This window comes from Erithacus rubecula, assembly GCF_903797595.1.
Source record: "Erithacus rubecula genome assembly, chromosome: 13".
In the NCBI taxonomy this organism is placed as follows: Eukaryota; Metazoa; Chordata; class Aves; order Passeriformes; family Muscicapidae; genus Erithacus; species Erithacus rubecula.
The window spans coordinates 13,413,972-13,439,129 of record NC_136665.1 but is presented as its reverse complement, the minus strand read 5'-3'; the positions used below and the strand labels follow the sequence as shown (position 1 = coordinate 13,439,129).

General features: G+C 41.3%; 1 protein-coding gene across 2 annotated transcripts in view; it reads right to left on the bottom strand.

Annotated features, from left to right (window-relative positions):
* The window catches only part of PTPRG (protein tyrosine phosphatase receptor type G), a 384,534-nt gene that overhangs the window by 36,936 nt on the left and 322,440 nt on the right, over positions 1–25,158 (bottom strand). For both annotated transcript variants that reach the window (XM_079316643.1, XM_079316644.1), the window contains one exon: positions 4,769–4,860. In XM_079316643.1, coding sequence (XP_079172769.1) covers positions 4,769–4,860 — 92 coding nt within the window. The remainder of the gene's footprint in view (positions 1–4,768; positions 4,861–25,158) is intronic.

Genomic DNA, 25,158 nt, shown 5'->3' with positions numbered 1-25,158 from the left:
AATAACACATCAGGTCTGACCACTGACATTTGTCAGGAAAGGTTCAAGGCACTAGCCAAGTTATTGAAGAGCTAAGAATTAATAAGATGGACTCATGATGGAACTCCTTGTAACCATGAAGAGACAGAGGGAAATGAGAGAGGGTCATGGATGCCCTGGCCTTCACACCCTGGTGGGTGTGAGGTGGCCAAAGCATCTTTTCACTGCTCTTCCTCTACTTCCTGGATGTCTACACCCACACTGAGACATTCTTGAAGAACCAAGAGTGTTGCTTTATCAGATTCTGGCACTATTTTTTAAAAATACATTATTAATAAACTCCATGACTAGTTTAAAAATTAATTTACTGTCATTTAAACCTAAAATTGAACATACTGTGATCTGACAACTGGGAAATGTTTCTTAAGTCTTGTAGTCTAGACACAGATGAAATGATTGGCATCACCTCTGAGAAATTTAACTTATACTGAAAATATAAGATGTGAAATACTTCTGGAAAAGATGGTAAATGAATCAGCTGCATTGGCCAGCTGTTTTGTTCTTTATGATCTGTGCTTCTCTATACTGTGGTTAAAACTACACAGAGTTTGGAGCTTCCCCATCAGGTCAAGCTTCAAGTACCTCTGTACTGATCTCACCTCACCTCAAGTCCTATTGACTTAAGTACCACAGCATCCATTGTGCCCATGGCTTGGGCAAGGAACCAGTAAAGTCAGAGCAAGATCCAGAACAATGCTCCACCCAAGAGCAGGAAAACTCTGACACAAAGGAGAGGAAGAGGTTAGAAGTGGAATTTTTATTCATTTCACTGTTTGGTATCATCTAAGTTGCACAGAGCTGCACTTCTGCACTGCTGATGGGGAGCAGGTCTTGCTAAGAGTAGAAAGGAGAATTGCTAAGGGATGCACTTTGGCTTCATGGTTGCAAAACACACAGGTCTGCAGCTGTGATGCTGCTGTTGTTATTTTCCCACCTCTACTGAAAAGGATCAAGTCCAATAAGATCCAGAAAGTCAGTTCAGATACTGACCCAGCAATAGAGAAGACTAAACAAACAGAAGCAGGTGCAGCTTTGCCAAGCGAGATCCTGACAAAAACATGTTTTAGAGGCAGGCAAAGATGATGCATGTATCCAAAATTACCTAAGTGTGGAGACAAAGAGAGAAGATAGAAGTAATTTTGTTGAGTGGAATGGCAGGGGAGTTTTCAGAAATGTGCCATTGATTACAGATGCATAACTGTTAGGTGCAAGGCTTATACGAGTTGAGATTTATACCTCAGATGTAATATCCAGTGGGTGACTCAGATAATGATAGCTCCTTTGTCCTGTATTTCTCTAGATCAATCAGTGCAGATAATTAAGAATAATGATAATGATTTGGATCTCAGAGAGAATTTGCACAGATAGGCACACACCTATGGGTGATGTGGCTTCCTGCACAATAATTAAGGATGTAGCCAAGGGAAGTGAAATAGAAAATAGATAAAATTATTCCTCTGCAGGAAGATTTTTTAAGATGTCACACCTGAAAAATTGGACTGATTTAGACCTCATAGACCTGAGAAAACAGAGGGTTTGCATAAATAAGAGCAGGATGTTGAGCAGAAATAAACACAAGCACTACTCTGATTGTGCCAACACGTCAGGGGGGCAGAGCAGTGTCACACAGAAACACCAGGGCTCCTCTGAAACCTCAAGCTGTGTCAGGACCTTCCATGCCTGGCTCCCAGAAACATGGCAGAGCCATCCCACACCTGGGCCAGGACCAGCTAACCCAAACCCACTCAGTTCCCTCTGCCCAGAAGCTCACTGTGTGCTGAGAGGGGTCTTGGCAAACCTGCTGAACATCCTCAGCCACGCTGCTCTAAATTGTCATCAGCGTGGCTGCCTGCTCTTAACTGAGTGTGGAAGTTGGACCACTGAACTGTAGGAGCTAGAGGCACAGTCCCACAGGGATCTAGCCAAATTCCACTTGTAAAGATGGGGTTTCACAGTCTAACAAGGTTACTTTAAAAAACTTGTTTCTGTGAAAATGCCACTTACATTTTGCTTCTAGTATCAACATGGCAAGTAAGACTTTCTCACACCCTGCGGCAGCTTCCAGAGGAAAAGTTCAGAAGCTTATCATTTCATCAATTGCCATCAGTTTAAAGGAGAATTTTGTCATTTCATGTTCTTAAGGCATTTCAGTGGGCTGTCTATGTGGGAGCAGCAGCTGACGTCAGGGAAGACTGTCATCTAGCAACAGGTATATGGGGGAGAACAGCTCACTTCTACATCTCCAAACAAGGAAACTGCCTCGGAGAGCTTCAAGATCTTTCAAGGCAGTATCTCCTATCTATATTTGGAAAAAGCCAATATAGCTGGAATTTTTCTCTACCAACTTAAGCTTTATGGCTGAAAGTGTCCATGTATTAAATATTATCCCTGTACAGGTAATGGGTAATAGACACAGAGTGAGGCACTTATAGAGGGTGATTTGGCTTTTGGTGACATTACTAGCTTTAATATCAGTGTCAAGATCTTCAAATTCACCAGGTCATTCTCTTTTAAAATTTTCTAGGCATGATTCAGCTTCAGATTAAGGCCTCCTCTGTTTGGATGGCTGTATGCAATTGTCTCTCTATGTCCATTGCATCCACAAAAATGTGGTCATTAGACTGGGAATTCAAAACTTGGATTCACTTTTGCAACCAACTGGACAAAGCCTCTTTCTAAGGCCCAACTCTTGATGTACTTTAAATCTCATCAGCCATCCTTGCAGATTTTTAACTACAAAGCTGCCCAAGGTGTCCTGCAGCATTTGCTCAGGGGATGCCTTAATCTGCAGTGCCCCTTATCAGGGGTGAGCAGCTCTTTCTCAGCATCACTGAGTCTGAGCACACCACTGGGAGCACTGCAGTGACAGTAGCATCATGTTCCTCACAAAGTGCTGTGGTGTCACAACCTGGCTCACTCTAGTTAGGGGAAATGTCCCCAAAAGACAATGTTCTGTTCCCAGTCACTTTTTGCTATGTGCCAGAAGGGCTGCAGGAGAATCACTGAGGCACATGCTGCCCTGACAGTACTGGCTGCCTGCATGATTTTAATGGAACTTCTTCAGCCTACACTGCAATTCAGAAGAATGCACTCCAGTCTTAATGGACTGACCATCAAAACATCTCTGTGCAACAGGGAACACTGTCTCAACAACACACACTGCAGCATGAGAAGATGGAAGTTTCTGCTGGTTTCCTTTATCTAAGAAAAAATTGGCTCAATTACAGTAAAAATACTACACATTGGCCAAAGAGGTTTCTGTCTGAAGGGAGAATTTGTCTCCTCCCAGTGCCTTGTAGACATAATCCCTTGGGTTTATGCTGTGCCAGAGTCCAGTTTATCCAGCCTCCCCTTCCCCACAAGCTCCAGGAAGGTACCACAGGAGAGCAGGCATGGTGAGAGCACTGGAAATGACTGCCACAAGCAGTCCCAACAGGCATTTGTTCCTCTTGGATTCAGAGTAGGGAGAATGGAGTTCTCCAGCTATTTAAGTACTTCTGTGAAAACTAATCACTGGTGGTCTAAGATTAAAACCTGTCACCTCCTTTACCCTAAAGGAGAAAGATGACTTCTTGCTAAGGACATGGGATGGCCAGGACATGCATTTTAGTCTCCAACAGAAAGGAGAGGGGACAATAGCACATTTTCTTTATTTTCAGTGTTACAGCATCAGACTGTAAGGCAAACTGCCTAACGCTTTCTGCAGGAATGTAATAGCTGACCTTTTCTACTAGTTCCCATGGGTACTTTGAAAGACTCTTTCTAGAAATAAGTCACACATGTCTACTGAATAAAATCAAGGAAAATATAACTGGACACTTTCACTTTGCTAGGAAGCAAATTTCTTCAGTGTCTCAGAAAAGATTCTGAGCGTTTTTTTGTAAAATGAGCCCAATTAGTTACAGATTGAATCCCAGATCAATGATGCAGATACAGAATCTGACAAGGAAACTTAAAACACCTTCAAGAAACAAGTAAAAGCCTTTGACAGACTGAGGTCAATATAACATTTTTGGTATCTTAATTCTGCCTGTGAGACTGACCATCATCAAACAAGGCAGCGGCTGCAAAGGCCACGGTAACACCAAGCTGCTCTCTGTCATCACAGCTTCAAGGCAGCTGCATTCTGCACTTAATAATTCCCAGGGGAAATGCCTCATGAAGAGAGAATAGCACTATACTCTGCTTCCAGCATCACTCTCAGTATAGCTGAGAGGAGAATCTGACCTTTGGTAACTTTATTAATACCGAATTAACGGATGGCTTTGGGCTCTACTTTCAGATTGTTTGCTTATCCCTGTGCCTCACTGTCCTTTCTGAGAGCCCCAGATTCCACCTCTACACATGGTGAAAGTGGGGGCAAGGCCCCCAGTCTCAAGAGAGCAGTGGAGCTGAATATCCCTCCTCTGCAACCTGCCCTGATGGAGCAGCTGCTTTCACCCTGGATGCAACGTCTCAGCATTTTCAAGACTTGTTACTCATGTTTTTGACATTTTGCAAAGGTTATTCTGAAATTTCTATTAAAACAAAGTGGGAGAGGTGTCTACGAAAAAATACAGCATTGGCACTCGGAGCCCCATTACATAGCACATTAAATTAAATGAAGCAGCACCAATACAACAAATTTCTATCAAAACCCCATGATTTATCACAAGCACAACCTTCTCTTCTTTATGTAATTAATCCAGACTCCAAGTAGTACAAACGCAGGAGATTAAGCCAGTCTTACCTGGAATAGGTATAATGGGAATACTTTCATTGGGGACCACACGGGGGGAACTGCTGTCCTCCACATAGAAATGAGCAGTCTGAAAACACTTTCTGTTAAAGAAAAGAAAATAGATTCATGGTGTGAAAAACTGCTCTCTGAAAAAACTTTTGCACATGTTCTCTTTCTACATTTCTGTTCCATACTTTCAGACCTTATAATTTTAAAACATTGATACATGAAACCATATGTTTGTTTTCTACAATTACAATCCTTATTCCAGATTCTGATGTACTCTAATTCACTGACATCTGACATCCACCCATCATAAATTCTTCTATACATTATTGCTAGGTACTACTGAATACGAAATTATAATCATAAAAGTTAGTGGCTGCAAAACAGGTTTCAAATACATCATTCAGAAAGGAACTCTGCACACAAGAAACACATTCAGCATACAATTCAAGCTCAAATGCACCTAAGACACTCAATTTCCAGGGAAAATACACTTACTGTAAAAGTTTCTGCTGTGTAACAACCACCAGTAATACAGCATCTGTAACTGCTGCATATCATGATGTTCTGCTATGAAAAGTTTCCTTCTAACATTAAGGTTTTTTGTTTGCTTGCTTTTTAACACTAATGCCATATAACCTTCATCCCATCCTCTTCCTGTAAACTTGTATTACATTTGCTGGTACACAAAAATCCAATAAGACACTTCCCTTGGGCCCCAGGACACCTCTCTAAAAAGGCCTACAACGCAGAGCAGAACTTAAATCCACCTGACTCTTTTTTACCTGTATTTAATGCAAAGCAGAGAGCACAAGCTGGTCATCACAGAAAAGGTACTGAGCAGAATAACATCAAGAGATCCGGGGAGACTCTGCATGGTGATGTTAACTGAGGCAGGGTTTTCCAATGCCAGCGTCACTGCTCATTGCTGACTTAATGAGCTGCTTGAGGCTGGAACTGAATATTTAATGAGTCTTGCTTGGTGTGAGCAGCTATTGTGGCAGGAGAAGGGTCTGCTCTCATCTGTCGAGGCACTAAACAATAGCTCCCAGTGCAGAAAGATCCCCCTCGCTGGCACCCTTCAATGCTCCTCAACACCTGGGCAAAGTTTGTGGGGGCCTGGTGAACTGTGCCTTTGCCAAGATGCAGGTTCCCTTGCTCAAACATATTTGCACATGTGGCCTCCAAGCTGCTGCCCTGCAGTTCCTGCAGTTTGCTGCTCTGCAACTGGGGCTTTGTGCTCTCTGTGCAGTGCCCATCGTCAGAGCAAAGTCATTTGTGCTCCCTTTGTTTCCAACATCCAGACGTGCCAGGGAGAAAAAAAGTCACTGAAAATCAAGCCACTCTCTTAGGTGAAACCAGGATCTAAAATTATCACAGGTGCTTGCTTTCCATGCATCTGTACTTTCTAGTGCACAGGCACAGTGCTTTGCAACTCAAGCACAAGCTATGGCAGCACAAGTATAACTTAAGACAATACAGAAGCAGGAGAGAGTGGATTTCACAGCATGGAGTCACTGTCTGGGAGCAGCTTTCTATTTTCAGGCATGATGGCTTGCATTCTGCTGAAGTTATACATTTAGTGAGTATACTTTTGTTAAGAAACACCATAAGGTGAATTCACACATGAGGATGCAAGATGTGCAATAGTCTCACAGCATTTAAAAACATGGGATGAACTCCCCCCGCCTCACCACTTGCTCCCTGTTCTCATTTTTTTTTTGGCAGCCTTTATTTTGGACAATTTTTGCCCTGGGGGCACGCAGCAGAATAAATCAGTCACACATAAAGAAGAAACTATGAATATGAAACAGGCAAAATGTTCCTGATTTTGATGTATTTGGGGCTCTTTCCCTTGAGTCAATACTACGGAAATCCTTGAATGGCTTCTCCTGGTAATGAAAGCCTTAAAAAGGTGTTTGATAAAAAGACAGACCTTTATGCAGGGATTTAAAGGATTTTTATAAGCTGATGATATTGAAGAAAAGCAATTTTTTTTGTTAATTTGTTATTTTATACTCTCAGAGGCTCTGAAAGGCTGGCATTATGGTTTTTATACACAATCATAAGATGGTTTTTTCTTAATAGCTTCAAAACATGCAAATGTGTCAGATAATCACATTGTGCAATATTTTAAGGTCCATGATGGCCATAGCTGAATACCCAAACCAGTGCAACTCTGCTGAGCACAATGCTGGATTAACAATGTATTACATTAATATTTCACATAGTAAAGTTTGCTACAATCATTAATGTAATTAAATATTCTGCATTTTAGTCCTGGAAGACTTTCTGCAGCTGTTATGCAAAGGCAGACTCCTTAGACTTTGACTAAAGGTTCTCTCAAGTCAGAAACATAACACTTTTGTCTAATGTACATATGTAATGCAGCACTTTTGTTACTTTACAATACTGGATACTGGCATGTTAGGTAAAGACCTCTCTAAGTCTTTTTTAATTTCCTCCACTTGTTCATAACAGCTGCAAATATTCTAAGTTTAGCCTCTACAGCTGAGCTTACTGCACAGGCCATTGCATCCCTGTCCTGGTGACCCCTTCAGTGTTTCTGATCTTTAAAAGATCTTTTATGGGTTTGACAAATTAGCTGAATGAATTTTCCAGCAAGTTCTGTTTACTGGGTCTATTTCCCACTCTGGCATCTTTCCTCTGTGCAGCTCTAGGAGGGAACACATCTCAGGGTACCAGGCACATGACTCCAGTTTACATAATGTCCATTCTTCCTGAGTAAGGAAACACCTGGCCCCAGGAAAAGCCTTCATGTCTGGTCTGTAGTAATAAATACTGATAGCTGCCATCAATGCTACTGAGAGGCATTTCAGCCAATTCAGTATCTGCCTCCTCCTCCAGTTTAGGATGCTCCTTTCTATCCCTTGGTATTTCCCCTCCCCATTACCTTTTCCTCCAGATACAAACCTTAAGTGGCAGCAGTTGCTAAGGCTACAAGAGGCTGCAGTAAATCTGAGTGTGTACATGGGGAGTGCTGGATAAAGGAAAAGGATGGGAGCAGGAAATTGCTTGTTTCAAGCCACTGGAGAGGGAAGAGAGAGGACAGAGAGGAGTGGATGCAGGGCTAGACAAGGTGCAAATCTACACCTCTTTTCACATGAGCACTTCAGTTTGCAACCTTTAACTCCAGTGGGTATACATGGCTAGGTGTTTGCATATCTGTGCCCATTTGCTTAGGAAATCAACACTATCAGCAGAAAAAAGTAACAGGCCTTTTTTCCTAATAGAAGCAGTCCATAGTGAATGCACAACTGGGATTTGTCATGGCATAAATGATTATTAAAATCTTAATAAGTGAAACACTAATTCTAGAATAATTATTGTATTCCTGAAGCACTGGTTGAGAAAAAAAAATCACAACCTTGATTCACTTCTAAAATATTTTGGGGAGCAATAGTTTTTCTGTGAAATACCAAAGAGTCTGTTGTCTCTGAGATATGCCCATGAGCAGTGAAGCACACCATTTTCTCTAGCCCCATATGTTTTTGTGGCTCTCTTTCCCTGGGGTACAATAACTGTGTGAGATTGTGGTGATCAGACACACAGTTGTCACATATGGACCCAAATGCAGAAGTAAAACACTGCAAGATTAGCATCTCCCCAGAGAAGCAGCAGAGGCAAGGTCTGGAATGCAAAGACAATGTGAGGGAGGACATCCCCCTGCCCAGAATCTTTTTGCAGAGATACTGGCTGTGAGTTACTAAAGCAAACTAACAGGATGCAAAGTCCAGAGCAGCAGCACCTTATTACTAAGATGAAAGCATAAAAATATGCCAAAAGATGCTCCTGATTAGCTGAGTTAAATGCTTGTTCCATCTCTGCTGGGCAAAATACCAGATTAATTTCTATATAAGAAGAGATGCCTTGTGAGATTTTGACACTCCAAACAGGTTTTCTTTGTTATTAATAACTAAAGCTCAAGCAGCTTCTCCTTTATGCTGCTCTACAAGCAAGAGGGAGAGCTAACTCACATAATGGCCTGAAATTATGGATGCATTTTATTTCTGTGTGGAAGGGAGTGTCTCAGTGTTAATACTGCCTGCAATGGAAACACAGCTCAGGCCCAGACAATGGGAGTGCTGGGAACTGCTCCTGGCTCTAGCACAGGCAGCATCCCCTGATCTGGGATGACAGGCAGGATCTGTGAGCTCTGGAGCAGCCAGGGCAGGGAGAGGAGGAGCCAGGATTATGGTGAGGAACAAGCCTCTGCAGTGGATGGTTTGAAGCACCAGGGCAGCTCCTGAACACAGGAAAAACCAGAGGGGAATGTTTCACATTTTGGGGACACCCAACAGCCATGCCCTAACTCATGCTGAAGCAACCAGCGCATTTATTGCTCCTTGTTCTCTTGTCCTTCTTCCAGGTGCTGATGTTGGCTGAAGCAGTGTGTATTCCCTCTCCAAGGCTGTAGACAGCCAGATTTGTATTCTTTTATTTTTGTACTAGGATCTAGGAGCTCTAGGCTCTCTTCCTGGGTCATTACCTGCTAAAGCATAACCAATTCAGGGGCAGATGGCTTGAAAGAGCCCTGCAGGTCTATTCACTACTGCCAGAGCCGGGAAAATCTTGTCCTTCAGGCACCCTTCCTCCAGAAACAGCCTCCCACAACCAGAACCTCTGCAGAATATATATTTGTTAACAAAGAGGCCAATAGTCCCTGCAGCCATCCTATTTTACACACAACTTTTAGCTGGTGGGAAGAACAGGAAAGATGGAATAAGAGTCAGACTAGGATCTGCAAGGGACCTCTAAACCAGGCTGCACAGGACATGGCTTAGTCTTTATCAAATGCAACCTGGATACAGGCATTCATTCCCCATGCTCCTCCATCATGGGGGTGTCTGCAACTAACTCCTAAACAAGGGTGTAAAGACAGGAAACGATCCCTTTCACTACCTCTGTACATTCATTCTCACTTTCAATAGAAGAAAAGCTGCTTCAGATTCCCATTGAACTGTTTTGCATGTTTTTCAGGAGACACAATTAAGATTGGTTTCTGCTGGCACCAAAACCAGAGTATGTATGCAGTCAAGTGTACTAGTAACACATGGCTCTGCACTTTAAACTAGCTTCACTATTCCTTGGCAAGCATTTGTCACTGTCAGAATTGGCAATGACTCCTCAGAAAAGAGCACAGACTTCAGAACAACAGAAGTGCTGCAAATCATGACCATGTCACCAGCAGAGCAGTGGATGGGAGCCTGGACAACAGCTGTCTGCAGTCTGCACTGCTCTAGCTGGGGTCATCAGTCACTGGGTTTTATGAGCAATAAAACTGACTCAAGCGTTCAGAAGAAAAAGAGGAGAGAAAACCACATGAAAAAAGAGCTGATCTTATGAATATGAATAAGTGACCAGCGTGGAGCAGTGATATTACCTTCATTCTATCAGAGAGACATCTGCATTTACTATTTTTGGCCAGAAAATGGCTTATATTGCCCTAATTTTCTTCACAGGTCTTAATACTTAATGACCAGAATTCAAAAGCCAAGTTATAAAAGAACCTGTGCCATGCTGGAGCAGTAAAGCCCTGAATGCAGACTGAACTGGAGCTGCTGGAGGATGTACAAAGCAGGAATGCATAAAAACCAGGAGAATAAAGTGAAGCTGATAAAGGAGGAAAATTTCCCTACAGTAAAGCTGATTTTCCAGCAGATCCCTCCTGAAGATCATTTGCTTTCTCCCCACAAAGCAGTTTCTGCCTGAAATGTACTGGAGCAGTGTTAAGCATCACACAGATATGGTACCTGGAGAGGTCTGGATGGTAATGGGTAGGTTTTGGAAGTGCATGGCATGCCAAACCTTTGGCATGTTATCCCAGCAGAGCAGTGAAAAGTAGAATGTCTCTTTCAGGGGACTTCTGGACAAGGAGAAGTGCTTTTTCACATTAAGGACTTGACCCACACAAATCCTCAGAACTCTGCAAATGTTAATCACCTGTCCAACCACGATATTCTGTAGTATCATAGGGAAATAAAGACAAGAAAAAGGCAGGGAAATGGCAGGTGGAAAGAAAAAAAGAAAAAAAAAAGAAGGTGGACCAAACTGTGAGACAATATTTGTGCTGAAGAATGTACCACTAGTAAAATTGTCCATCTGAAAAACTAATCTGCAAACAAGACTAGGGATTTCTGACACAAAATGACAGCTAATTTAATATTTATGGCCTAAATTTGCCAGCTGACTACACAGCTCTCCACAAAATTAAAAATCCTCTTCTCCCAATCCTCTGAGATCCTATCCTGCACCAAGGCCCAGACACCCATTTATATTACATAGAGAATTGAACTCAGGCATTCTGTGACACATAATGATTCTTAGAAGGGTATTCAAATAATTAAACAGTTAAGAGATGACAACACCCCCAGATGGGCTGCCTCCATGTCCTCCCCCTTCATCAGCTGCGTGACCAGAGAGCACCCAGGTGGCCAGTGCAGAAATGCACTTAGAAATCTCTTTAATTGCAAATCATGTGGATAAGTCTTAGTTTAACTCAGCACAAACCTTTTCCACGCTTCCTTGTCCCATCATCCTGGTGTCCCTGGAGAACAGTGAAGGCAATGGTGAAACCTTATTTGTGATGACACTTGGCCCTGTGACACTTGGTAGCTAATTACTCTCCTGGTGACCTCTGACAGGGCCAGAGGCACCAAACCTTCCACTCCTGCTTTAATCAATACTCACAACAGCTGCTTGGATACACTCAGCAATTTTACAGATCACTGAATGGGTTTACTCATCAGTATTTTCCACTGCAAGAGAACAAGCTCCTTGGTTATATGTGCTACCACTCAGAACTTCAATGTCTTCAGGCAAAAATAGGGTAGGCATACCTCTAGGTGGTATCTTAAAGTAGTTTAAAATTAGGCACAGCATTAAAAACAAAAGAAAATCCTGACCATATTAATTTTCTTCTCCCTGAGCCCAGTATTTATGTAATGCAACATTGATAACAATGGCTAGAAAATTTCAGAGGAAGAGAAAGACATGCCTTTTCCAATTGAATAATACCTCAGGCACTTCCTATAAAATGTGTGTTTCCAATGCCCAAAACATCATGCAATATTAAAAAGAAGCCTTAAAACTTTCTCACAAAAGAAAGCTGGATTTAAGCAAGTGAAGAGCTGTTCCATAATCACAAGATTGCCTCTTACTAGAGAGGAGCTTTTAGTAGCACCTCCAAGATCTCAAAATGTGGTATGCTTGATATTATCATTTCAGGATGTGAAATCCCCTTGGGAAGGTGAATCTTAGGAAATTAATGAATAAAAACAGGGTCACACATGGAGATGTTAAAATGCAGGTGATTTTAAATGCAAATTCTAATTCCTATAGATTGGAAATAGTGTTATAAAAACCAAATCAGAGATGATCCAACCTAGGAGAGGACAACAGAAACAGAGATAGCAATCTTTCTCTGGAATATTAACATAAATGTCCCTAATTACTCTCAAAATAAGAGCTCTGCTATTGCCTTTACAAAAAATACTATTTTCTTCCTCCAAATGGGACATCAGGACATTTAATTGACAGATATTTTAGGTATCCCAAGGCTCAGCCTGGAATCTAACACAAAAGTCTCATAAAAATTTAAGCACAGCTTGTTCCTCAGTTTTGATGTCCCTGCCCATCTTCAGGCAGAAATGCCAGTTTGTTAAATAAAATGAAATACTCAGTGGGAAGCTTCATCTTTCTCAACACATGTGTCCATGTGCACCTGGACTAAAGCTGCATGGGAGAACTAGGAAGAATTCCCAACACTGCTGGACATAATTCATGTTTAGCTTAGTTGGGGCCAAGATAAATATTAAAAGTGTAATTATTTCCTTTCTCTCTTGATCATTGAGTATTTGGAGGGTGGGTTTTTTTCACTGGGCACTTCAACAAAAAATAGCTACTTTAAAAATTTCATGGTCTCTCTGTTAACTCTGTTTAAAACACAATTAGAAATAGCATTACACCTTTGGAAGCACAGCACAAAGGAAAAGAAAAGAGCAGCTGGCACCAAAGCAGAGGAGCAAATAATTTAGTACCTTGTAGATAATAGGAACACTGAAAATACACTACTCAGTGCTGGTGCTCTAACAGGGCTACGTCCATCACCTCATCATGCTAATATAGACAGACTGGGTGGCAGCCAGCTGGTCCTTCCTCCCCACCCATCTCGCTGAAAGCAAAGATTTGTAAGCCTCCCAATAATAAACCTGGACAGAAATCCTGAGGATCATTAATCTCGCTATCAATCAAGCCATTTGGAGATTTGCTTCTTGCAGTGGCTGATGCTAATCAGAGCCTGAGTCGAGAGCTCTGGGGAAGCCTGGAGTGTGCATCTGAGGAATTGCTTTAATGAGTTTCCTGCATTCAAAGGTTAACAAATGTGACAAGGAAACACAAACATTGGGGCAATACACTGCCAACCACTGAACCAGACCACTGAGAGTTACCATGCTGTGTATTGTGCTGCAGTATGAGGAATACATCCCTCACACTGCAGAGAGACACCCGAGTGAGACCCAGGGACCACCCTCTGATTGTGGGGAGACATGCAGGTACTGAGAGCTTGGACTGCTCCAGCACTCTTTGCCTGCTGGGCTTCCTACCTTACTGCACTAACAGAGCTGTGCAGCACAGCAGCATTTGCTGAAGTGGTTTCTGGTTAAATCAGGCAGCCAGCGTGGTGTGAACATCCCCACTGGGCTCCCTTTGCCAGCCACTGCAGACCCACATCAATTAACGTATCACAATGAAAAGTCCCCACATCAGCAGAACCCTCCCAGTAGCATCTGCCTTAAAGTACTGTATTTTCTGTGAGAATGTTTCTACAAAGTAAATAACATCTACAACAACAACATCAACAAATCCCAAGATAATTAGACTACAAGAAAAATCTTATTAATACCAAAAATCAGACAACAGAATTAAGCATTGTCTTAGGTTACAGTGTAAAATGTAACCAAAAGTATGTATTCTATCACCATCTCCACAAGCCTTAAAACCAGGTGAGGCAGTGTTCTTTATCTTTCATGACTCACCCCTGATAACTCCCTCGGGGGATATCTTCTGTTAATGGGTCATCAAGACCTTAGTGAACGACTCAAAACTTACATCGTCCATTGTAAAATGCTCCGCCCAGGGAGAGGAACCAAGCATTCCAACCTGGATATAATCTGAGATTTGGAACAGCATGAACAGGACTACCTACTGGATTCCCAGAGGACAAGAGCTACATGACCATCACTGGACCTTCAGAGAAAGACCAGACCCTTCTACAGGATCACCACTTCAACAGAACCACACCTACCACTCCAAGAGGACTGCAGCCACCATTAACACCCTGACCAACAGGGTGTCAGGTTCTATCCTGTCTCTGCCAGTTTAAAACAGTGCTTTCTTCTTTCATTTTAATTTTCTTACAAAATTGTAGTTCTGACTTGGAAGCTCTCACTGGTTTGCTTTCAAATGACTACGTGCATAATACACAGGCATAATAAAGAAGCACAGGAAACAAAACCAATTGTTTTAAACTATGATTTTCACAGGCTAGATAAGCCATAAGAAAAATTCTAGAAATACTATAAGCAAGTAACAGAGGTAGAATCCACTGCACCATGAGGCAGAGGGGACTGGAAGCATGATTCTGACAGTGCATGAAATAAAGACAGGAAGAGTTCCCTTTTCTAAACATTTATTAAGAAAAGGACATCTTGGAAGTTTCAGACCTATAACCCATCCAAAGCTTCTTGAATTTTAGTACCAAGGAAATACATATTTATTACACAAAAAAGATTCAAAGTATGAGGCATATCAGAAAAGTTACCACAATGTCTGTTAACAGGCTTCTAAATAAATTGAAGAGCCAAGAATTGAAAAATTATAATGTTACAGATGTAGAAGAGATTTTCCATTTAAAACATCAGTTGAAATTATTTTGAAAATTAGAAACAGAAAACTAGAAACTGGTTTCATCCTCATGACAAATTCTTTTGCACTACGCACACACTCAGGCAAATAACACATTGCTCTCCTTTGCCTTGATCTCTGTGTAAAACAGCTACTAATCATAGAAGCAGAACATTTTGATTTGAGAGAAAAGTTCATTGCAGATAAGCAAAACAGGAGAAATTCACTCAACCTGTATTAATTATTAGAGCCCTTAAAACCAGATACAGTTTAATATATTTTCTATTTATGGACTGTTCTTTTTATTAGCACTATTTCTAAAGCTTAAACCTATCTTTTACTAAATTCTTGATAACATTTCAACGTTGATAAAAGTGGGACTGGGGAAAAGGAGAAAAAAAGCCCACAAGAACTGCAGTTCACATCTTAGGAAAAATGTGTTTCTTAATGTATGAAGAAATGTGCCTGGATGCACAAGAAACTTGCTCAGAAGCAGATATGTAATTAAACACAAGCTCTTGACTCTGCATTTCCTTTTCTTGAAGGTCATGGAGGGCCGTGGCTGCTCTGGCAGACACAGTGTCCTGGAGGAATGTAGTAGATGTCTGTCCCAGGTGAGCTGTTCAGCCCTGGCACCTCTAGCAATCCACATCCATTTTCCTCCTGCTGTATTCATGCATTTCATTTCCATGTCCTGATGTGATCTTTGGTGGTGCTCTGGCTGCCATCAGACTCTGAGCTTGGGAGAAGAAAAGACAGGAGCCATCACCATGGCCAGCCAGACACATTCAGGTGTGCAGCAAAGGGAGATTCCAGTGGGGACAGATGTCCTGCTGTTAGACCCATCCCAAATATTTTCATCTCTGCTCATATCTGGAAAATGTAGTAACAAGTTCCTGCTTTATTCTAGTGCTTTAATTCAAGGGCTTTTGCGAGCTAAAAATGTTAAAAATGCAGACTAAACAGCAGAGTATTTTGCCACTATTTCTGGTAGTTCTGTCCCAGACATTTGGTTTCAGATCTGTGATTTCCTGTCGAGAACACACAAGTGTGAAATACTTGTTGATCCGTTTATTCATTTGCCTCCTGGCTGATCGTAGCCATTTTGACAGAATGGATAAATTGACTTGCTCCTTGCTGTTTTTTGTTTGTTTTTTTTTCCTTTTCTTTCCCACATGCTTCTTTATCAGCCTGGAAGCACTGCCCTGGCTATCACTCCTACACCCTCACTTTACATTCTGCACCCTCTTTTTAGAGGCTTGCTAAGCCAATTTCACACAATACCCAGGTTGTCTGAAATGCCACAAACAAATTCTTGCTATAGCAGCTTCTGCAACTCCATCTGCCAGATGAAAACAATACATAATATTGAGAAAAATTATTTTTGATAAATTCAAACTCAATGAATACTTTACATCACTCTTTATAACACAAGATATATCTGACAACTGCACTTGGTTTCTTGAGACAGGACTTAGCCACTTATCTACAACACATCTCAGCAAACCTTCTATTTTTCCAAATCACAAACAAACCATTTAGAAAGGGGACAACTCTTGATGATCCTCATTGAGGAAATAGCAAAGATAACAGCTTCAAGTGATCAAGCAGAAGCCTGTAATATCAGCAGAAGATTTTCACTGCAAAGTAATTTCAGCAGGCTAACAAATGAGTCATTTTTCTCCAACAGATGTGTAGCAGGGCAGTGCATTAATTGATGTGTCCTTTACTGCAAAACATACTGTCTCCCTCCAGAGAGGGAGGACTGCAGCAATGGGATGCAGCATTGTCAGGAAAAAGCTGAATAATGCAAACTTGGCATCCCCACATAGTAGCTAAATGTTGATTCATGGAAATTCTAAGACATTCAAGGGGACAGGTCCCAGGCTCCAAATTATGCTCCACTCTTGTATTGCCCCTGTGTGATTATAGCAAGTTTGCATAGAATCTGCTGCTCCCTCTTCTAATTGGATTCCTGCAAAGGGCATTTTGCTGTGCCATGAGCTTGTCAATTTATATCCTGCTTTAACTCCAAACCACTCAATTAATATTAAATTCCATTTATTATAAAAGCATTTGTTCCTACCCACACAATGCTATCAGCAGCCATCTCATTAATATTTATTTCCCAAAATGGCCCACTGATGTTAAGATCTCAGATACAGCTAGTAACTTCAAAGGGGGAAAATATGTGAAGCCAAGAAGGTCAAGACAGAACATGAGTTGTGACAGAAAGCATTCAACCCATATGTATTTAACTCATTCATTGCTGAAAGCTCAGTAAATACAATAAAGTTTGTGGAGAACAATGACAATGTTAATGTTAATCCAGCCACCAGAAAAAAATTAGGAGTGAGGTTGCCAATACATCTCTCTGGGATGGGAAGTTGCTGTATTTGGCACACTGAGGGAAAAAATTCTGGAAAGAGGATGGAAAAGGAATGCTTATCCCCTGCCTCATTTCCCCAAAGAGGTGAGCTGCCTACTTTTCAGGTTTATAAAAGACAAACAAAATCCAAATTAGGAAATTGAGAATTGTGGATAACCTTAAACTCTGGGCTAAGGCTGAAGTCCCTTTTCCTCAGAATCCTCTTCTGTGCTCATCACACAGGAAATTAGCACAGCCTGTCCCAGCTTTACAGTGCAGAAGCCCTGCTGGACTCAACACTCACTGTCCAGGGAGAGAAGGAGGAGAGGGCTGCAGATGGGTTTAAGTATTTCAAAACTGATGGTGTAAAGCTTAGGGACTCCCTTGCAGCATAAGGAAGCATTGGTAAGGAGAGAGAGGACCCAAGTGCAAGCTCAGACCCTACAGACAGCACTGCAACTCACTAACACAGATTTTTCATTTCCCCCTGGGCCAGCTGAATTCAGCTTGGGTTATCCCAAAGGCTGGTGAAATAGAATCATTTCTCCTGTGCCCAGTGGTGCCCAGCTGTTTCTCACCTCAGAGTGAGATTACACAGCCAGACGTGGAGATGCAGCAGCTGCTGAAAATGTGAATCAAATGCAGTGATCTCTTCTCTCTTATACTCTGTACTTCAAATAAAACTAAGCAGCAGGGACAACAGGTCTCTTTCTAGTAGTCTCCACCTGTACCTTTAAGCTATATGACAGAGAACTTGTTCTCTGTAGCTCTGTGGCTAACAAAATCACATGTTGAACTCTCACCTTCTGCTATCACAAAGACCTCAACTAATTCCCTGCAGCACATCAGCACTGCTTTTGAAAAGGTCCAGACTCTGCAAAAAACCAGATGGAAACTATACTTATGGGCTTTTAAAGATGTCAAGGATTTCCTCACAGAGATCCCAATATAAATCTTTCTTCTTCCTATCAACTTTTTTATTAATGAGAGCACGCAGTGCAACTCCCTGTGTGGCACCACTAAGCTCTCACCCCATCAGCATAAAACCTTCCAAAATTATCACTTTGGGTTTGCCACTGGGATAACAATGCTTTCATACCTAAAATTGAAAGATGAATTGACATGGCCTTGGCAAAACAATATGCAACAGCACACACCTAACTCAAATACTATTTCACTGCCCCTTTTCTTCCCACATTCACAAGAGGGTATGGCTCAGTAAATCAGAGAAAGAATTAAGGACTCCTGTTGTACTTCTGTCACCTTTGTGCTTTGCTTTCAGGGCTCTCTTCTTCCAGATTTTGAAGCACAAGCATATTTTGGAAGCACAGCAAAGCCAAAGCCACAGGCTCTGGCTCTGACAGCCAATACACTTCAGACAGAACAGAGCCCATCTAGGTCAGGTCCCCCCATTCTGGTCTCCACCATCACAATATATGGAACAGGAAATTCCTCACCATCCATTTTCTTGAAGCTGTTTGTACAAGGACCTGAGTCAAATTATTCCCTCAAAGAACTGAACTGGCATTTTTGCCATCAAGACTGTGGAGCAGTTGTGAAGTGCCCAACCATTTCTGAAGAGCCACTGGGGACGTGGTGCCAGCTCCTTATTCACAGATGACAATCATTACCATAAGCAGAAGAAAAAGGCTTCTGCCCTCCTGACTGCAGCCAAGTGCTCCACAGGACTTGGCTTTGCAGTGATAAATGTCACGTTTACAATGGGTTTTGCAACATGAAAGTCCATAATTTGCTTTCCAGGGACCTGTGCTTGATTATCAGGAGAGTCAGAAGCATCCACTGAAGTCTAATGAATAGAATTAACACATCATTTAAACAGGGAGTAATATGTATGCAAATGAGAAAAAGTTAAAAATAAGAGTTCAAGCCATAATTTCAGAAAACATAGACTGCATCCTTATGAAATATGGATGTTTCAATTCACCTCATATCTTTACATCTATGTTAACTGCTTTGCATGTGAACAATAGGTTGCATCAAGCCCATTTTGATTTTTATATTTGAACTTGGAGTTATAAAATGGATTATATTGAAACATGAATAATATATATGCTAATTAAAGACTGCATTTAATGCTATAAATAAAGACAAAGACCAACACAGGCTAATTTCCATTTGAAAATTTCCTAATTACTATATTTTCCTTTAGAAAGTAGAAACTTTATTTCCATAGTCTCAGGAAAAAAAAGGCAATCTTTTCTTTGCTCAAATTATTTAAAAAATCCTTTCTTCTCTTTTATTCTTTAAGATTGATCTTCACAGAGATACAATTGCTTTGCCTAGATAGATTCAGTATTAAATAGCACCAAAGTCAAACTATGGTGATTTGTGTATGCAAATTCTATAATTATTAAATATTATTATTTCTTTTCTAATAAGGAATTACTGCTATTAATTATGAAGCTCATAAGCTCCTCCATACCATAAACATGTTCAGAATAACTGTGGCAGGTCTAAACCAAGAAAATGTCCTTGGTGCTTGATAAGCTGTTCATCATTCTCTCCCTTTTCCTCCAGGTCCCCAAAAATAGAACAAGGACACAGGACAATTGTACAGTTGTAGGGAGACAAGGTATTAGCAGAAAACATGACTTCAAACTTCTGTCATGTGAGACCTGCAAAAAAAGCTTGCTGCAAAATAAACAGTTTGCAGGAAAAGCTCTTTCAAGGTAAAAGGCTTGTTTCTACCTAAAAGTGAGGAAAGTGGTGAAAATCAGTTCATTCATACAAGAATGAAGGCTGCTATGATATCTAGGTCAGGAGAATCTTTTTTTTTTTGGTGTTGTCTAAATGTTGGATAAAGTCCAGATTCAGCCTAAACTGACTAAACCAGCATTTGCAGTTTGCTCTTCTGAGCCAGCAAAGCAAAGCCAGTTACCCCCTGATTGAAACAGCACACTGAATGCTTCAAAAATAAGGAGCTGTATGAATGGACAGACTTTACATTTTGGTACATTTATGTCCCAAGCTTTTATTAAAAGCAAAACACAACCCAACAAAACAAATTGAAATAATAAGGCAGGTTTGAAGACTGCCTCTTCCCAGCTTTCACTTCATATCTGTAATACCAGATAAACAGCAAAATTTAGGAAACTTTTAAGATTCTGGAGAGACATCGTTTTGAATGATGATGTGGTTCCTACAAAAGGTGAGGAATTTTACCAGTACTCACTAGAAACTTTCTGATGGCAATTAAAAAACGGCTGTGGAGAGTGAATCACTGTGCAGAAATCCATCCATTTAACTGATAATTTGATCAGAAACAAAAAAAATTCTGAACCTTCAGGGAATAGAACATTTGTCATTAACAAGAACTGGTTTGATTTTTTTATAAACATTAGCAATATTTTTACAATTCAAATTTGGCTTATTTATACTACTTTATAAATGTCAATTTGTAGGACATTTCAAAAAGGTTTTGTTCTTTCTTGGAAAAGCCAGGGTTTCCAAAACATGGAACAAGCCACCAATCAAGACCCAGGCATGCTGCCTACGCCTGTTTCAGCTTAAAAACTTGGAACACAAATGGATTTTAACCTGTAAGTCAATAGAGTAAAACACATGCTGTTCATAGCAATAGAGGAACTGTTTTCTTTTAAAGCAACCAACTCAGCATTCTACAACAAACTGAATGAATTCAGGTACTTGCAACATTTGTAATAGCAGCACAACGTGTTGTGCATTCCAAGGCCTTGTTTTTTCCCCTAAATTGCACAGTAAAATGAAGTTCACCCCTGCTTGATATTGTTTTACTAGTTTGCTGATTCCCAGTATTTATCCAAGCAGCTAAGGTTGCTGAATTGATTTAATATTCTTACCCTATAATTTTACACTCAGACTACATCCTGCTGTGAAATAGCTGGTGCTCATGTTAGTCCAAATGCTGCCATGGGACTTGGGATGGGATAGGGCCTTTCAATAGCTATATTTTATGGCTACAATGAGAGAGAAAAAATATAATTTATCTGGTTGCTGTGGTTAATTCACAGTTTCACAGCAGAGGTATACTGTTCCCTCAGGGTACATCTAGCTGTATTATAGGATATTTCATTCACAGTTTGTCTGAGACATTGCTCTTGCTCTGAACCAGTTTATGAGAGTGAATCTATTCCAGAGATACCTTTATATACTTTAACACATACTCTTATATACCAGAATATTACAGAAAAGAAATAAACTATCAACAGATCAATTGACAATGAGTATGCAAATGGTTTCTTTGAGGTGGAAATAGGTGGAGAAAAAGAATGCGATTTCTTAATAGAGCCTTCTTTTCATAAAGTGGTATAATTTCAAAGAAAGCATTTGTGAAATTTGTTTCTCTATTAAAATATCTCGCAGTTTTAAAAGTCAGAGTTCAAAAATTTTAAAGCTGTATAAGTGTTTCCTCTACACTAACGTGCAACAGACCCAGACCTGGCATCCTCTATTGCTGTAGTTATGAGAAAACCCACTCTCCTCATGGCATATTCTGAGCACTCAAAACCTGTTCTTAATGGAGATTAATAAGAATATTTCGATATTTTAAAAATATTTGTCCAAACTTATGCATTGCAAACTATTAAGCCAGTAACTGCACAGATAAAATCTTGCTCGTTTTTTTTCCAGACCTCACAGTTACAACAGCACTGGGGAAAGCATTTCCAGAGAAAAAAAATGTCTGCAATTAATCCATTTAATTAGTTCCACAGAGACAAAACAGTAAGATTGATTGCAGCTGCGCAGATCCCTCCTTGCCTGACCTCAGCTGCCCTTGCCCGTTCTCCTCTGCTCTTGCTGCAGAAGAAGGTATTTTTGGAAATGTTGGGGAAATTCTGCTACACTTCTAAACAAAGCACTGAGGAGGGGTGTCAACAGCACTTTTCCATCTTGCTGCCGAGGCTTTTGCATAAGCTTCATCCCCTTAGGATGGCCTGTGGGCAAAGTACAGCATGAATGTCTCAGCTCTTATGGGACACATCATATAGCAAATTAAAAATAAAAATTGTTCTTTTTGTGTTTGGGTGTTTTCAAGGTCACCAACATGACATTTTGAATTCTAGTCTTCCACACTCGAAGCACGTATTGTCCTGTTGTGTGACTCATGATTTCATGCTTGACATTATCTTTCATAATAAAGGTGATGCACATCTAGGCTCTCACTGAGGTCAGTGGCCACATCCATAAAAGTGCCTGCAGAAAGATGTTCACACAACTGACCCACATGCTACAGTTTAAGAGTGACAGGCAGGCTCCTAGCCTGTGATTTCCAGGGCAATTTATCCCACTGCACCACCCCTCCTCTTTTCTCATGCTTCCATGTGTGCTTTAAAGCTGGCACTGCAGAACTATGAACAGGCCTGCAAGATCCTGAGAGGGATCAGACTCCTGTGGTGCTCCTCACTGCAGCTGCCTAACCTTGTCTGAAACCTAGAAATGATGGTAATTCTATAGACCACCACTTTATTTGTCTTTCCTATCATGAAGCTGTTTCTAATGTCCAACAGAAATTGTCCCCCTCACAATGGGGTCAGATCACGGATTCCTTGCAGACTTGAGCACTTCCTTCCTCTGCTAACAGCTCTGCCTGCCCCATCTGATGCAACAACCTTCCTTGTGAAAAGGTGAATCAGATAAAAAACCCCAGAGTCCTCTCTTATTTACAGCTGGAGATACATCAGCCTGCTATAGCACTGCATTTGCATTTTATTTACAGGACAGCTGAGAGGAGAACACTGATTCATGAAATTCAGGCCATGTGGGACACAAGAAGAAGCTGGCTTTAAATATCTGGCAAGAACAGATTTGATACTGCAGTTACATACTCCTGAGAACCCATTTAAGATGTGGATTCACATTTACAAGAGAAAAGTCTGTTGTAGCTGGTAGAAGTTTTCAGGTATCACTGTTAACACTAATGGGATGGCTCAGGTCTAAACCTGAAGCAAAATCCAGACAGTCCTTTTTCCTTGAAATGGGACATTCCTGGGATGTGAAATAGCTGATGCTATTGGAATGTGCTTATTGATTTTGGTCCTGATGATCTACAATTAGAATTAAAGCTACTATCTTCTGAGCTTTGCCAATATCCTGATAGTTCTGGAAATCACCACAGATCTGCCTTTAAGCTTGGCAAATAACTGTTTCCTATCTGAAGACAAAATATATTGGTTTGTAAAGCAGTAGGTCACTACTGGCCTCACCAGAAAGGAAATGAAATCTTGTAGAATTCTGTTTCGTGACAAAAAAATTAAACCTAGTGTTAATTAAAAAAGAGTAAAAGTAACAGGCATGAAATGGGAGAACATGCCCCTTTCCACAGTCAAGCTCTTAACAGACCATCCAGCATGCTTAAAAAGCAACTTTCCATCTGCAAATCTGTCTCTCTCTCTTTTTTGTCTAATGAGCCTGAGTTAGTCTGTTCAAAAGCCCAAATGGGCATCTCGGGGCCAATTCAGCAGCAGGGGCTCTGTTACTATAACAACTGACAAGTCCCCTGATTCCTGAAAGGCCCTAAAGGAGCCATTGGGGAAACAGTTATGGAACAAGAAGTTGGGAAGGGATGGTTGCAGGTGCAGGTCCAGGGCTCCTCTGCATCAGCCCTTTCCACAAGGTGCCAGCCCCATGTCCAGCAGCCCTGGGATCAGCTGGGCTCAGCTCCCCTGCAGCAGGACAGGACAAAACCCCTGAGCCAACACGGTGAAGTGCAGAAGTGGCACACTCAGGTTTGGTCTGGGGCTCTACCTGTGGACTCTGCCCCTGCCCCAGGCTGTGTTCTGCTGGGTGAAAGAGCAAAGATGCTGCCAGAGAGGTTTTCATATTGATTTTCCTCATGAAGGAAGAAGGATGAGCACTCAAAGTATGGTACCAACAGCTGCCCTGAACATCCAGCTTGAAAGAGAGGGCCTGAAGCTGCCATTGAGAGGATGAGGTAGGGTCCCAGGGTGGAAAAGAGGGAGGTGATCAGAGACCTGCTCCCTTTCAATAAAAATGAGCAGCATTTTGAGATATTAAACACAGAAGAGCCTAAGATTCAATACCTTTATCTCTGGCATGGCAAAATCACACATAACCTGGATCTTCTGCAACAAGAGCTGAAGTGCTTTTCCTGCATTGCCTGGATTGAGAGCAGATCAGAGGACTCCAGATCAGGTTAGGCTGCATCCCATTTACCAGGCAGTGATCTGCCCCATCCCCATCCCTCATATGAGACTAGATGTGGCCATTCCCAGAGGGAAACAAAGTCATGCCTTGTGCAATATGAGCAAGGCACAACCGGGCTCTAACAATGGAGATGGAAGCTGTAAGAAGTTTTAGGTATGCCACTCACCTCCACGTTTTCCCTCGTCTCTCTGGGGAGCTGCCTGTCTACAGGGAGAAGGGAAGTCTCTTGCCCTTGTCAGCTCTCAGTGCCCGTGGTGACCCAAGCTCTGGGGCATTGCCACCTCCAAGATGAGCACAAGTGCCTGGATGTGGTCCTCAGGCACAGCTGAGGACAATGCTGGAGTGAGCATCCCCCTCTATCCTTCTCATACCTGCCCTGTGTTGCCTCAGTTATGCTGCTACAGCTCTGTTCTGTTACTAGATGAACCAGACTAAGAGCTAATCTGGTTTAAATCAGGACATGAAAACGCCTCTCATTTTTTAAAAAAAGTTTTTTTGGTTTTTTTTTTTTTTTTTGTTTTGGTTTTTTTTTTTTTGTTTTTTTTTTTTTATGGATTATTTTGCAATCCAGCTCCTCACATGGTTGTACAAACATTTGCAATGGGAGCACAGAGGGCAGAACAAGGGCAGGAACAGAGGACCCTGCCTGAACTGCTGCTGCTGACATAAGTACTCATGCAACCGCATCTGAGGCATTCTTAAAATTAACACCCAGGGTCTCAGAAAGTGTTACCACTCAACATCCTCCATGGGTGAGAAAATGAGAAGAATCACAAACATTTTAGAGTAAGCTGAAAGAAGCTTTTATCATTGTAAGCAAACAATTTTACAATGGTCTGTAAATTTGCAATGTTCCTTTTCCAATCAGTACAGTAGATGAACAACACATTGTGTACTCATAAAACAAAACCTAGAGGTAGGTTCAAATAACAAT